At 33.9% G+C, this 16,680-nt stretch overlaps 1 protein-coding gene across 1 annotated transcript in view; it reads left to right on the top strand.

Moving 5' to 3' along the window:
* Positions 1-16,680, top strand: part of Kpna1 (karyopherin subunit alpha 1) — a 65,061-nt gene that overhangs the window by 35,932 nt on the left and 12,449 nt on the right. The window contains exons 4-10 of the mRNA XM_046457910.2: positions 2,258-2,357; positions 4,762-4,856; positions 11,397-11,528; positions 12,702-12,790; positions 13,097-13,196; positions 13,919-14,082; positions 15,837-15,915. Coding sequence (XP_046313866.1) covers positions 2,258-2,357; positions 4,762-4,856; positions 11,397-11,528; positions 12,702-12,790; positions 13,097-13,196; positions 13,919-14,082; positions 15,837-15,915 — 759 coding nt within the window. The remainder of the gene's footprint in view (positions 1-2,257; positions 2,358-4,761; positions 4,857-11,396; positions 11,529-12,701; positions 12,791-13,096; positions 13,197-13,918; positions 14,083-15,836; positions 15,916-16,680) is intronic.

Here is a 16,680-nt window from a genome sequence, read left to right as displayed (position 1 = left end):
GCCAGGCAAGCAACTTACCACTGAGCTACATTCCCAGCCTTTATATCTCTTTTTGAGTTTAATAAAAAGGTTAAGTTAGATAGCTACAGAAATTACTTAGCATTTCATTTTGAAAGAAACTGCATATTTGTTCTTCATGGTTTATTAAATGTTTATTGTATTTTGGACCGTGTACAATTAAACAAAATTAAGTTATAAAGATTAATTTAGCTATAAACTTAGAATATAGATAATGCTGTCATCATTTCTGTGGTAGTTGCTTTTAGAGCTTTCACAAGGTTTTTCCAATTTTTAAAAAATGTGTATGAAATGAATACAGTGTTATAGACTGTATCAGCCTGGGTTCTTCAGAGAAAACCAGTGAGAGAGAAAAGATTATTTAAAGGAAGTGGCTCACTTGATTGGGAGCTGGCAATTTGAAATCTGTAGGCGGAGAAATTAAAGAAAGAGTCGATGTTGCCAGTAAATGTTGCCAGTCCAAAGGCTGGATTCCTTTTTTGGAAATTCTTTGCTCTTAAGGCATGAACTGAGAGCATGAGGCTAATCCATATTATGGGGAGCAATCTATTTCATTCAAATGTAGTGATTTAATGTTAATCACATATAAAATAATGATATCTAACATCTAGACTGGTATTTGACCAAATAATTGAGTACCAAAATTATCATATTCTATTTCTTGTCTATTTAGTATCTATATGTATCTTCCTGGCACCATATTGTGTCTCAAAGACAAACAAAAGTTGTGTCTCCACTTAAGATGATACAATTCTCTTGCATATAGCTAAAAATATACCAATCCTTTCCCCTTGGGTAATAATGGTATCCTATAACTTAGATACCATGTTGTAAAATCTGCTTGGCTTTTAAGAGGATGAGAGAAAAGAAAAAGAGAGTTGCTTACTATATATACATGTTTGAGTGTAAGACATGGTCGTAGCAGTCATTTAGGTACCTTGGTTTATTCAGAAATTGGTCTTGCATCTTTGAAAATAGTTGCTTTTCTGACTTCCCAGAAGAATGCTTTATACATTCCCTAGTGGGAGTTCTTAATGTTACATATTGTTTACCAACCATCCAACATTTACAACTCAGTTGTTGCTTTCTTAAAATAAGAATTTTGTATCATTGTGACAAATGATTTTGAGAAGAAAGTTAGTTGCTCATACTGGGCATGGATTACAACAGGAAATGGAAAAATAATAAGGCAAGAAAATAATGGGAAACTACAAAGTTTTAATAAAGCAAGAAAGTAGTTTTAATGAAGAAGCAAGGAAATAAAATTTTTATTTATTTATTTATTTTAGGGTACTGGGGATTGAAATCAGGGGCACTTGACCACTGAGCCATATCCCCAGCCCTAGTTTGAATTTGTTTTTAAGAGATAGGGTTTCATTGAGTTGGTTAGCACCTCACTTTTGCTGAGGCTGTCTTCAAACTCTCGATCTTCCTATCTCAGCCTCCTGAGCTGCTGGTATTACAGTGTGCACCATCATGTCTGCCAGGAATTTTAAATAAGTTTAAAAGTCAGCTGTAGATTTTGGCAGTGGCTAGAATCCACAGTCTATTTTTTTAGTAAAGATTTGTTGAGCATCTACTATATGTTAGCCAATAGTGATAGAATGGTAAAATGGAGAGTCCTGATTTGAACATTACACAGTTGTGTACATGTAGTGAAATATTACATGGTATCCATTGATATGTACACCGTTTTTATGTCAGTTAAAAATAAGTCAGTTGTAGAATTGATCAGTATCTGATATGTATCAGTTAATCCCCCCACCCTCCCCAAAAAAGTGTGTGTGTGTGTGTGTGTGTGTGTGTATCTTTGGATTTCAAGGAGAAGTATCAGGAAAAATGTCTAGTAATGATGAGTTGGGCATGGAATTAAAAATAGGTCGCGTGAGAGCAGCTGCTTCAAGTTTAGAGGTCTTGAAAAACTGTCTTTCAGAACTTAACCTTTTAATTGTCATAACAAAGAACAACCAGTCATGTATTAAGCAAGGAGACGAAGATTTTTGCTTTAGTATTTACTACTGACATTATTTTTTCACTATTGTGAGCTTTTAAATCAGAATGAGAATTTGGCTTCATTGCATTACTAATCTTACACATTTTTGCATGTAAATATTCATCTACTTTATGTAATTTCTTGAGAAATGTGACAAACTAGGTAACTTGGCTATAATTTATACTAGCTTTATTGTCCTGTGAATTAAGATAGTATTTTAAATTTGCTTTTTGTTTGTGATCTCAGGGTGGTGTTATTACTTCTGATATGATTGAAATGATATTTTCCAATAGCCCAGAGCAACAGCTTTCAGCAACACAGAAGTTCAGAAAACTACTTTCAAAAGGTGAGCTCTGCATATATTGAGTCTATCTTTTTTTTAAATCTTTTTGTAAAATATTCCCATAATTTATTTTCACATCACAGATAATTTGTTTTGGAGTGTGTTTTATCAATACAAAATAGAGACACACACAGACATATAATTGTGAAAAGTGCCTTTTCATTTTCTTATTTATGGGACTACCAAGATCAGGAGGCAGCATTTTTGAACTAACTTATTATACTAGTAATCAACATCTTATTTTAATTAAAACTAAAGCTCCACCTTATTTATAGAAAAACTTAAATAACATTACTTGAAAAAGTAATAATTGCCAGTTTTCTTGTTTACAGTTTTACCAGTGTACCACTGAAAATATGGGTTTAAAAGGTGGGTAAGGTTGTACCCATTTCTGGTATAATTAATGTAGATCAGAATATCATACTTGTTGTAGACATGGGCAAGTGAAAATAACAATTGTATTAAAGTGTTGATAGCAAATACTTGAATTATGGTTATTTAGAATCATTAGTGATTAAAAAAAATTGTACATCCCTTGAGATTAAATGGAATAAAAACCTACCATCATAATTTCTTTTGCCTGAACAATTTATTAAATATTTGAAGGAGAAGTACACCTTTCTACCCCTCTAAAAATGTGTTTGTCTATTTTCAGTAAGCTGAGCCTTATGATTTTCTCATGATATAACTTTTTTTAAAAAATATTTATTTTTTAGTTGTAGTTGGACACAATACCTTTATTCCACTTATTTATTTTTATGTGGTGCTGAGGATCAAACCCAGGGTCTCACACGTGCGAGGCGAGCACTCTGCAGCTGAGCTCTAGCCCCAGCCCATATGATATAACTTTTTAAGGCCTTTTGCCATTCTTCTATTTTCCTGCTTGTAATCTAGTTTGCTAGCATCACTCTTAAATGATAATTAGAATACAGTACTCCAGATGTGTTCTTATTACTATAGAATATGGTAAGAGATTACCTTCTTTTTAAAACTATCCATTCCAGGAATTAATTCAAGTTAGCATTAGTTTTCTGAGAGTCATGGCTTAGTAATATTTCATTGGATTTTCAGCAAACTAAGTTTCCTACACTTCGTTAACTGTAATTAATTTGTGTGGGAAATTATGTAGATTTTAAAAAATACAGTTCATAAACCAGATGTTGTGGCACATGCTTATAGTCCCAGTTTATTCTTGGGGAGGCTGAGGCAGGAGGATCACTTAAGCCCAGAAATTTGCTGCTAATTTGGGCAATTTAGAACCTGCCTCAAAAAAACAGAGGGCTGGGGATATAGCTCAGTTGGTAAAGCGCTTGCCCTGGATATACAAGGCCCTGGGTTCAATCCCCAGCACCAAAAACAAATAAAAAACCCACAACAGAAAAAAGTTGCTGAATTTTTGCTTTATTCCTGTTGTTTTATTGCCAATTTTTGATGTATTCTTTTTGCATATTATTTCTATAATTCAGCATATTACAAGTAGTGTATTGTTACTATCACATTTGTTTTTTATATTTATTAGAGTGGTTAATAAAAATGTTGAACCAGATAGGGTTTATCATTAGAGCCTCCTCCTCCCCAAATCAACATTGTACCATTAGTCACTTGAGAGCCTCCTGTCTTAGCCTTCTGATTATAGGCATGTGCTATCACTCTCAGCACATTAGTCACTTCTTTAATAAGGCTAAGGCTCTCCAGATAGTACTGTGATCTGCATTTTTCAGGTATTACCATATACATTGTCAAAAACTCAGATCTCTTCCTGAAATTATTAATCTGATTTGTCTGACTTTTCTTATTTAGTCACCCAATAAGTAAATAAGTTGAGTGACTCCCTTTATAAGATAACGTTTTGTCATAAATGAAAATGAGATTAATTTGATAAATCAATTGTAGTGAATTTTTATTGGCTTCTCTTTATAACTGCACTTGTTAAATCCTTTAAGCACAGAATCCTATAATTCAGCTTCTTAAGGTAATATATAATAACAGACTAAAAGCTCATGTATGAAAAAGGGGCTAGAAGACAGTATACTAAAATACTAACAGTAGTTGTCTTTGGAAATTTTTTACCCCCTATGTTCAAAGTTTCCTAAAAAGTAGAGGCAGTAATTTTGATTTTTGCAAATTTGTAGGATTTGGGGGTGAAGTTTACCTAGCATCACAAAAAACAAAACCAAAGAATTCTGTTCACTCTTTTATTTCCATATTGTGTGAAACCTTTAAAAACTACTCTTGTCCCAAAGTGTTCAAATGCAGTTTCACTTTTTTTTTGTTTTGGTGGTTTTCCAATATGAAAGAGCTGGTAAATGAAGGGAGGAGTATTATAAATTAATGTTAAATTGAAAAGTTCTTGCACTGAAGTCAAAGGATTGTTTTTCTTCTTTCCTTTCATTTTATGGGGAAACAGAACCTAATCCTCCTATTGATGAAGTTATCAGCACACCAGGAGTAGTGGCAAGGTTTGTGGAATTCCTCAAACGAAAAGAGAATTGTACACTGCAGGTGCGGACCATTTTCATTTCTTGCGTCATAACTTAGTTTTCCTTGAACTTTCATTATGTAAATGATTTTTTTTACATGCTTAACCTGTATGAAGAGATTGAGTTTGTTGATAATGAAATTTATGACAACTGCATTGCAGGCTTCTTTTCCAGTTTTGTTAACATAGTAGACCCTTATTACACTCTCTCAAACTTATGTTTCTAGTCTTTTAAAAAGTTTTATGATGATTGTAGATGATGTAATATTTGTAGATTATAGGTAATCTAATAGGGAAACCTTTGCTGTAGAGAAACCATTATAAACAGGAATCAATATGTGAGCTACCTAAAATTTGGTTTTGAGGAATTTGTAGATTATATTTGTTGGCTTTCTCAAGATGGTAAGGGCAAGGGATATAGCTCAGTTGGTAGAGTGCTTGCCTCACATGCATAAAGGCCCTGGGTTCAATCCCTAGCACCACACACACACACACACACACACACACACACACAAAGGTATTACATGGTCTGATCATATACTTGATAATCCTGAAATCTGATTCTGATGGTCCTCCTTTTACCCCAGAAGAGCTGACAAGGAGAGATAGCTTTGTCAGGAATTATACTTTCTGGTATGTCAATTTAATCTTTCGGTATTGTGCTATAAGAATTCCAAGAGGGAATTCTCCAATTTCTGGATTGAATAATTTTCACAGTGAAAGAAACCACTGTCAACTGACTAATCCTTGGAATTATCTTAAAAATTTTAAATAGTGTGTGTGTGTGTGTGTGTTTTTTTTTTCCTCCTCAATAAAGTTGGATTTTTGGTAAAGTGGTGATTGGTCATAGCTAGATTTCCTTGAAGTAGCCAGCTGAATTACTACTTGTATCATTAACTATACTTGTGATTTCTGAATTTTCACTGAAGTATCTAATCTGAAAGACCCAGACCCTTTAAAGAGACTCTGCAACTATAAAATTTGTTAGGTACCAAGTAGATCACAAATTGGAATTATTTTTCCAAGTAAATCTTTGCCAATAACAAGTTAATCATAAAGATAATCCCTTTCCACCCACCATGGACTTTTTGCCTTAAGACTGGTGCCATGTAGGGACTGGGACCTTTTTAATGCTTTGTTGATATTTTCTCTCCTATCGTCCTATCCCATCTTTCTCTTTCTGTTTACATCATTATTGCGGTGATGAGTTTCTTCCAGAGGAAAAACAAGAAATCCAGAAAAGGTAGAGTACTTTGATGTCCCATCAGTTTTTCTTCTCCAGTTTGACATATATCAATCCCTGTGTTTATTTGAATTAAGATTCTGTTTTGCTAGCTGCCTCCTGGATTGTAATTCTGGTCCCCCATATAAGGCCAGAATCACCAGACACCTAAAACATTATGTTCACCCTGAGAGCAAGGGAAGAGAGAGACTTTTCTCAGAAAAAAGGAAATCCAGAAAACCAACACTGCAGAGAACAGAGCCTGAGCCCCTAAGCAAGCTGCCAAGCAAACCAGAGGGACCAAATGAGGAGCCTTACTGCAGTTTATCATTTGAAATTCTTTTAGGAAAAGGGAGGTAGGGAAAATTATCATTTGTTCATGCTGAAAAAAAAAAAAAAGTTTCTATCCTGACTGGGGATGAGAATAGTTGAGAGATACTGGTTTTACTCCTGGATCTAGCAGTTTTTAGTAGGTGTTTGCAGAGGTTCAATTCTTCATGCATTAAAGAAAGAAAGTATAACCTAAAATGAAAAAAGAAATAAGTTGTTGCTTAACTCTACATTGTCCTATACTCTATGAAAGTCTACATGTACATCATTTTTTCATTTAATACCTTAATCCTGGAACACACCTAAAGATGAAAGCCTTCAGAAACATCTAATTTGTTTCTATCTAAATTTCTAGGTTCCACCCTCTGCTAACTAATAATTAGGTTGAAATACTGAAAAATTATTCCTCTGGAAGTGACCACCTCATGATTTTCACCTGAGCTACTCTAAAACTGAGAAAAAAAATATTAAACCTGTTTGTTACCTAAGGGTTGTCATTTCCAGGTTTCTTCTGAGCATATTTAAGCACAAAATGGTATTCTTTCTCCAGTGTAAGTAATGGGTAACCTTGACTTCCTCTGAAGCAAGAGAAGCAAGTTTATTATTTAGGGAGACATTAGAGCCAGGAGACTTCATGGTCTGCCCTGTCTTCAAATAATTAGGTGTGTTGGAAAGCTCGTACTCTTACCTGTTTTCTTGGAGAGAACTAGAGTGTACATCCTTGATACTACTGCCCGCTTACTAGAGAGATGAACAGTATATCTTTGGAATACGGTTTTTGTCATTTCTCTTCCAGAAAGAGAGTCAATACTATATGGTTCCAATAGGAAAATTAGTGGCTCAACCCATTGATAAACTCTGGAAAATCTTAATTTCTTCATTCTATATCTAAGGAGCTATAAATCGAGTGAAGGGTGTCTTCATTCCCATTCTGTCTTCCCAAATTGGTGAGACACCTTAAACAAGGCAGCTAAAAACGCCTGCTTTGGGTGTGGCTACTCAGTTACTGACCTGCCCTCAAAGTGGAGGTTAGCATGGGTGGAATCTAGGATGTTGGCAGAAAGCAATGCCATTAGCTAAGAGCATTTCTCAAGCTTAGTGACATCTAGGTCTTAGAGGCTTTGGCATGAGACTGGTCTGCTTTATGGTATGTTCTGTGGGCCCACTTTGTTTTTTTGAATCCGGGTTAGCATCTTTGTACTGTCTTTTACAGTGCTAAGATGTTCATTCCCAAACCTTATAGAAATTTATTTAAAAAGTCTAGAAATAATTAAATTACCTCTTGCTTAAAAGCACCAGACAGGTACTCCTGTAAAATTTGTAAATTTGAATTAGGTTAGCTCAGTTTCCCCTTTTCTGCCTTTCTGTCCCCCTTAATGTGAGAAACTGCAGTAAGCCTTCATCCTCCTGTGACTTTCCCCATCTTCAATGATCTCTCTACCTTTCCTGGAAGGTTGCTCAGATGACTCAGGCACTGTTCTCTGCAGAGTTTGATATCTGGGTTTATTTTTCTGATGTGAGCCTTTCTTTTCACTTGCTCTCCAGGTGAGCCTGGCATTTGCTAGGAACCAGAGTGGAACCGGCAAAGTGGCCAGCAACAGAGTCCTGATCCAAATGGAGAAAGGGAACCAGGCGTACATCAACCTGGAGTGGGAAACTTGATAGGAGGTCAGAAGTACTTCAGCTTTGGATTCTCATTTTCCTTATTTAAGGAACTGAGCGCCAGAAGGTAGAGACTTAAGAAAGGGGAGAGAGGAAGCATCAAATCTTCAGTGTGCAGCCTTCAGTTGTAGCCTTATTTAGCAAGATCCGAATAGTGAAAAATAGCAATTATCACTGCATGATAGGTGATTTTCCTTGTATGGTACCATTCTTGGAATATTAAGAATGCAGTAGTTTAAAACAAGAGGAAGTGAAGGTTACAGTTTTCTTGGTCGTCTTTTTTTTTGTTTTTTTTTTTTTTTACTTCAGGTGGCATCATTTATTAGATTTCTTTCCCTCTCTTTTCAGGTTACTGATTTTTTTTCTTGTTGTATAATTAAACTTAGTTTTCGTCTACTTTTATCATAACTATGTATTTTTATTTGCCATCAGTTCTGGGTTTTTCCATTTTGTAACTTTCAGGTTATATTCTAATCTAGCACCCAAAGCTGAAACATTAAAAAACAAAAACAAAAAACCCTGAAAATCTCATGGAAAAACAGCTTAAATTACATACAGACTGTGATGAAAGGAAAGTTATATGGTTCAGAGCACATCCAGTTTTTAAAGAATGTTCTTACATGTTAAGTATATTTGAAATTTGCTTCTTCCAACAGTAACAGGGTTTTATAGTTAGGAGTTCTTCTGACAAGAAAGAAAGAAACACACACACACACACACACACGGTTATAGAAAATTTAACACATGCAGCTTGAGAGTTTTTAGAAGGTTAAAAACACCAGTGTAATTGGCACCCTTTGTGTGTATGTTTTTTATGGCTTATTAGTGCATGAGTATGGGTGTCTTCCGTTGTCCTCTAATTATAGTTATTCATCTACTTCTGTCCTGGATAACAATAAAACTGCTTTTTGATTTCTTTTCTTGAATCTTATTTTCATTCAGAGGCTAGATCATCATTATGCACTTCTTAGTAATAATCATAACTCTTTGACACGTTCTACTAAGATACGCTTGTTTCTAATTTTTTTACCATCCATGTTCAGACTGTTTTTCACTTATTTTTCACTTCCCTAGTCACTGTCCCTATATTTAATTTCATTTCTCCATTTTATTCACTTGAATAGCTTCTGGAATTCCCTTTTATTTCCGCAGAGATCTTTGGAGCTTAACTCAGATAGCAGTTTGTACTCTGACAAACTTAGAATTATTTAGTATTTTAAGTATTTTTTTCTCACTGATAACTTTAATATAATCTTTGTTAACCGAGGTCATCAGCATTTCTTTTGCATCAAAATCTTAATGCCATCCTTTTCCTCTTCTATATGTTTATAGTTCTCATTCTCTCCAGATTGCTTTTCCTCAGTCTTCATTTCTTTTGACTTGATCTCTGTAGTATCTGATGATTATTCACTGAACTTTGAGCCTGCCTAGGTAGGACAGTCTGCTTTTATACTGATTTAGCTAATTAATTTTTCTAGTAAAAAATTAAAGTACATTTTAGGCAAAAAAAATTTTTTATATAAATAATCTGGCATACCTCTTTGAAATTTCTTGCCCTAGTTACCCAAACTAAAAGCAATTGAAATATTCTTATGCCAGTGTTACAGGTATGTTTCTGAGAGGAAAGGTAGCATACTTGATTAGGCGACTGTAATCTAGACCTTCTCTGGCTGACTGTATATATTACTCAAATCATTAGTCACATAGTTGGAACTTTTTCTGATAGCTTCTTCATTCATAACTAGAAAAACCAGACATCTTAACATCTTTGGGTTGTTAAGAGGATCACCTCAAGAGTATGTGAATAATTCTTTGAAAAATATAAAGTACTGTACAAATGTGAAGTTTAATTCAGACGGATTAAAAAGTGTTTGAGCATTGCTTTCATTAGCAATTTAACTACAGAGATGAATGTGTAAAGTGGTTGGGAGTCATCCCCATCTGCCCCCATGATTTCATCTGTGTCTCCTGAACTTTGATTATAACAAAACATTTTCAGATATAGTTTATGTTCTGTTTAACTGTGGTATTCCTAGTCTGGGCCTCCTCACTGGTATAACATTAGTGTCTAGGTTGACTATCAAGCCATTTTATCACACCTGTGTTTGTCACTTTTATAGGTTTTTTTAAACATCCCTTATTTTAATTGGCTTCTGTGAATTTGCTGTCATTCATACAGCTTTGTACTGTGCTGGTCAGATTGACTGTCCTCATCTCCTGTCTTCCTCTACCCCCATGATTGATAAGTTTTCCCTATGACTGTTGTTTTTTTAATTAATCCAAAAGCTTAGAAAAAGTCAAATGTACATTTTTGATGATGTTATTGATCTCTTATTTAAAGAGATATACTGAATTTTTTCCTGTGTATATACTTTATTAAAGGATTAAAAGAAGATAAAATGGGGGAGGGAATTAACTTAAAATCTAATTAAGAACTCTTAATTAAGTGGAAATGTAAGCTTCACTCTTGGATTTATCAATATTAAACTAAAAAATCAAGTTACTGTTATAATTAGTAATATGCTATATTTTTTGTTGGCCATGATTTTCTTCATATCTTCTGTTTTCTAAGTTTACCTTTTCTAAGTTTACCTTTTTTTCTTTTCCTATTAAGAATGTTCTTAAAAAAAAAAAAAACTCTATTTCTGTACCTTGGTTTGGGTTCTTTTATGCTTGGGAATTATTAATTGGGAATTATTATTAATTTTATGCCTGTTAACTCCTTTTGGCCTGCTTTTCATTTCATTTTGCCTATCTTACACACACACATTTATTTTTTTTTTTAATATATTGGATTATGTACACAGTAAAAGGCCAAAAGGAACATAGGAATAGGGCTTTTCGGTTAAAGTTGTTTTTCCTATCCTCGTTTCCCAGTCATCTAGGCCCTTTCATTGGATGCATTAAGTATTTATAGATCCTTGTAACTCCTTCTGGAGATATACAATAAGTATATTAATGCATATATTACTTTTTAACCGTTTTAGGTAATATACCATAATGATATATACCTAATGTCATAGTAATGTATGCGGTTTTACATTTCATTGTTGTTATTTTTATTTAAATATTGGGAGATCATTGCATATCAGCATATGAAAAACTCCCTCATTTTTATGGTCTCATGTTAATCTTGATCTGACATTTTAAGACATTCTGAACATTTTTCTAGACTGAAGAATTTCTTCTGGAAATTCTTTTGAAATTAAAATGGAATTTAATTGATAGCTGATACATGAAAAATGATCTCAGGCTTATTTTATTCATGTACAGAAAACTTTATTGTTAAAAGTAAAAAAGAAGTTTTAAAATTCTAATAAGATAATGAAAATTATTTTTATCTTTATAGTTTGAATCAGCTTGGGTACTGACAAATATTGCTTCAGGAAATTCTCTTCAGACCCGGATCGTGATTCAGGCAGGGGCAGTGCCTATCTTCATAGAGTTGCTCAGCTCAGAGTTTGAAGATGTCCAAGAACAGGTAAAAAAAAAAAAAAAGGAAGCATATGAAAGAATAAGTTTGCATTTTCTTGGCCTAAGTTTGATTACTTGGCCATAATAATTACAGCAAATGTTCTAGAAATCCAGCCTTCAACAAAATAGAATTTTTTTTAAGTTTCTATAGGCACAATTTCTTCTAGACACATAAAACTCTTTCCCCTTTCCACCCTGACATTCTTTAAGCCCTATAGTTTATAAATTTAGATAATGTAAGCAGTTACTGATATAAGAGCTTCTCCTTATAGGAATTGTAGTGTTAGCATCAGAATAGCAGTATCTTTGCCACTTTGGAAGTAAAAGACATAGAAAATATGTTGTTTTAGTACTGTCAACCATATAAAATTTGTAAAGATAAATCACTACTAAATGATTTTCTTTTAGAGTTTGAGGTATAAATTGACATGTTATAAACTGAATATATTTAAAGTGTACAGTATGATACCCGTGGAAACATCATTGCAGTTAAGATAAATATAGTCAGCTGGGTGATGGCATGCACCTATAATCCCTTTGACTCAGGAGGCTAAGGCAGGAGGATTGCAAGTTTGAGACCTGCCTCAGCAGTTTAGCAAGGCCCGAAGCATCTTAGACCCTGTTGCAAAATAAAACTAAGAGTTGGGGATATAGCTCAGTGGTAAAGCACCTGGGTTCAATGCACAGGTGGGGGAAATAATACAACCTCTGAAAATTAATAAAGTTACTTGCATTTTGATTGCTCTTCAGTTTCTGTTTACTCTTTTGTGTTCTAAGATTAAAGTACATTTTTAAGTCAGCTGAGAAAGCCATTTGAATCTCTGTTCTGTACTAAGGGCTGTGTGGAATGTTACAGAGGAATGGAGGATGGGGTCCTCTAAGAAAAGAATTGATTTTTCTCTTTAATAAGCTTTAATTTATTTAATAAATGCCTAGATGCCTATATTTCCTTTTGTTTATTGTACATTTTAGAATATTTTCTTCTTCCCCCAATGCCACAATTGTTTCATGTTGACTTCCTGATGTGTGAATTTTAAAATATCTGTAGTTAGTCCATGTGTAATATGTTGATTGCTTTATAATTTTATAAGGGGTTAATGTGATCTGCTGGCATCTTTTTTGAAAGAATTTTGTGGGAATTAAAGTATACAATAGTCATTAACAAATACTTCTTTCACAGGCAGTCTGGGCTCTTGGCAACATTGCTGGAGATAGTACCATGTGCAGGGACTATGTTTTAGACTGCAATATCCTTCCCCCTCTTTTGCAGTAAGTCTCTATTTCTTTTTTTGAGTAACAAAACATGGGAAGTCCCTTAGAAAGCATTACATATTTGAAAGTCATTTTTTAATTTCCACATATATTCTTGTTAACTCATTTACGTCATTTCTTCAGGCTCCAGATTTTAACGCCAGTTCCAAACTTCTAAATTAGTTGCCCTAGAATTTATGAAGTTTTATTTTGGAGAAAAGCCATTTGAATATATTTATTTTATCAGTACCAGTTCAGTATTTATCTTATGCTACCAGAGAATTAATATCTGCTATATAATTAGCTGTTGTGTCATACTTGTAGGTTATTTTCAAAGCAAAACCGCCTGACAATGACCCGGAATGCAGTATGGGCTTTGTCTAATCTGTGTAGAGGAAAAAGCCCACCTCCAGAATTTGCAAAGGTAAGGACTGTGCTTGTAGAAAATTGGCAGAAAAATGCAGTTAAAAAATGTATCAACCAATATTAATGAACACAAAATGATACTTTTTGATCAAATTTAGCATGTTAGAATTTTATTGGTTTCTAGAGAAACAGTTTTTGGTGGTTTTTATTTTTTTTGGGATCCCTCTCACTGTCTGTAGAAAGCTTCAAATTCATCTTGGCATGCGCGGGGCGCTGGGTTCATTCCTCAGCACCACATAAAAATAAAATAAAGATGTTTTGTCCACCGAAATCTAAAAAATAAATATTAAAAAATTCTCTCTGTCTCTCTTTTAAAAAAAAACAAAAACAAAAACCTTAGCTTATTTTGTTCATAACAAGTTATCTAAAATATGGAATTTCCCAGCTTTGGCATTTTTGAAAGCTTCTTTATGTCTTTAGTCTTCAGAGTATAGGTTTTGACAGAGACTCTCAATCTTCAGAAGTGGTATATGTAAAACTTTTCTTCCCGAAATAATTTTTCTTAGATTCTGCCTACCATCAGCAAAGTAAAAATTGTAGGACCATTGATAGCATTCCCAAAGATGGAAAAGCCACCCAGCCCTTTGCTAGTCAAACTCTAGAAATGTAAATCTTAACCCAAGTCATCAAGTGTTTGCTTGTTAGCCTTCTTGGTTATCTCACCTTACTTCTAACTTCCATTCTTTTGAATTTCATTATCATATTATCTTCCTTTTACAGGTTTCCCCCTGTCTGAATGTGCTTTCCTGGTTGCTCTTTGTCAGTGACACTGATGTACTGGCTGATGCCTGCTGGGCCCTCTCGTATTTATCAGATGGACCCAATGATAAAATTCAAGCGGTCATTGATGCAGGAGTATGTAGGAGACTGGTGGAGCTGCTAATGTGAGATATTTTTAAGAAAGTGCTTTTTCCCCCTTGTAATAGTTTCCTAGTTATTAATACTTATATATTAATCAGTTGTTTGTTTTACCGATTTATTGTGCTTTGGACTGCTGTCTTTTGTTTATTTTTGGGGGGTCGGGTGTTTCTGTTTTTTTCTTATGAGATTTATGGAGAACCTCATATTCTTTTGTTATAGTTACCCTTTAGCAGAAACTTTGGAAAACTGATCTGTATAATTCTAGCCCACAGTGGATGACCTATTGTGCCACTAAAAATAGTCATTCTTTATCGTCTATCCAATTTAGAGTTTAATCTAGACTGGGATCAGAGTTTTGAATCTTTATTTCACTCCCTTTGTAATGCTTTTGATGATGGGGTGAAAGATTTGCTTGTGATATAATGATTTGAAATTAATTAAATTTCTAGTTAAGACTATAGAAAAGGGACTGGGGTTGTGGCTCAGTGGTAAAGCACTTGCCTAGCATGTGTGAAGCACTGGATTCCATCCTCAGCACCATATTAAAAAAGCAAAGGTCTTGTGTCCGTCTACAACTTAAAAAAAAAAAAAAACTTTAGAAGAAAAAAGTAGAGTGAAAAGACAACAAAGAAATTGTATAGTTATAAGTAACAAGAAATGTAATGGAAATTCAAATAGATATAAAGAGACGTTTTCCCAGACATGAGATGTGGAATGGATTAGACAAGTATAATGTATAGAAGACAAAACTATGGGATTATAGCCACAGATTGGTTGTAGATTAGTAAAGTAGTACTATTGTGAGTTAAAAGCAATATGATGTTGTAGGAATTACAAAACATTCAAAATCTGGGAATTAATCTTTGCATCCTTTAGATATTAGATTATTATACATTTTAATCATTTATTTTGAGCCACCCATCTTAAATGTGAAGGAACTGACAGTTTAAGAAAAGTTGACTGGTATCATTAAAGAAGAAAGAAAATTTTCTTATCTTTAAGATAAAGGGTATTGACTTATTTATCCTAAAATCCAGACTACATATTTATATTTTCTATTTTTATGTTTATCTTCTATTTTAGACATATAAATCTGTCTTCAAATATGTAAAACAGGCTTTATGAAGGGTTTCTTTTGACCAGTAAGGCAGCTTTTAGTAGGTTTAATAAAGTTTAGTATTTGAAAATTTTTAAATTTAGTCAACTATTGACAGGTCAGTTTTGCCTCCTTTTAAAATTAATTTATTGAGACAGGTGGATTGCACATTCAGAGCCAGACTCAGCAACTTAGGACCTAAGCAACTTAGCAAGACTTTTTCTCAAAATGAAAAACAAAAAGGGTTGGGGAAAGGGGTTATAGCCCAGTGGAAAAGTACCTCTGGGTTAAATCTCCAGACGCAAAAAAAAAATTATGTTAACTCTTGGTCCCCATTTATCTCAGCAATCATAGAAGATAAAGTAAAGAGGAAGTAAGCCTATAGTAAAGAATGAGAGGGAGTGCTTGGACTCCATGTAATGAAAGTCTGGAAAAGATTGCTAGGAATGTAGTGTAATTTTTTCCAAAAATTCTGAATACTGGGGAAGACAGCTATTCTAAGGGGACATAAAACATTCTGTCATCATGGTAGGGTTCCTTTAATAATAACATTGGTACCTTTCTGTTCTGAAATCTTATTGCAAATTATTTCTTTTGGACTTCAGCCCTAAAGAAAAAAGATTATGGATAGAACTACTGGCTAGGCTGTAACATTTCTTTCTTTCTTTTTAATTTTTGCAGGCATAATGATTATAAAGTGGTTTCTCCTGCTTTGCGGGCTGTAGGAAACATTGTCACAGGGGATGATATTCAGACACAGGTATGAATAAATGGTAATATTTTTTTCAAAAACAAATTCTTCAAAAACAATACATTGAACTATGTGATTGTGTTTCATTATAATATTTAATACCATATTTTTTTTGGGGGGACTGATACTTTGTTTTGCTAATGTTTGTTTAAAATGTTGGCTTTAGGCATCTACTTGCAAAATTTTTTAGTATTTGTGTTGACCTCTTACAGCAATTTTGGGTTCCCCTCTAATTAAGATTTATTTGGTTGGGCAGATTTGTTTCCTTCTACTTGTAATTGAAATGGTTTTGGGGAACACCAGAAGCCTGTAGTAGCCAGCCTCTTTTTCTCTTTCTTTAATCTTAACATCATCTTTTCTGATAGTTGCCTCCTTTGGTACATGATAAGTCTTCTATGTAAGGAAGGTTCTTTCTCCTGGCTCCTAGTATCCATTTACTTTGACATCAAGACACATTCTCAGTGGATTGTTCTGGCCGGTTTTTCTTTCAGATGTCTCAGATGCATTGATAACAATGTCTTAAAATTGTCTTTTAGGCTTCTGAGTGTTGAAATTTTGCTTCTTTGCTTTATCAGCCATCTGTTCCTCCCTTTATCAAATTCTTTTTCCTGTTTTCGTTTGTTTGTATGCATTCATAAACCTTATTTATAATTTCAGTGATCACTTTTATGTGCATGGATTGAGAATTGGGAATTACGTTTTATCCTTAGTTTGCTCTTAACTGGCTCCACCTTTTAGCAAAGCATTTAATGTTTTTACTTTTCTCATTTCTAA

Source organism: Marmota monax, unplaced genomic scaffold (assembly GCF_021218885.2).
Source record: "Marmota monax isolate L192 unplaced genomic scaffold, Marmota_monax_Labrador192_F-V1.1 WCK01_AAM20220418_F8-fsc00052, whole genome shotgun sequence".
Lineage (NCBI taxonomy): Eukaryota > Metazoa > Chordata > Mammalia > Rodentia > Sciuridae > Marmota > Marmota monax.
Note: the sequence above shows the minus strand (reverse complement) of the source record. Positions and strands in the feature narration are given on the sequence as shown.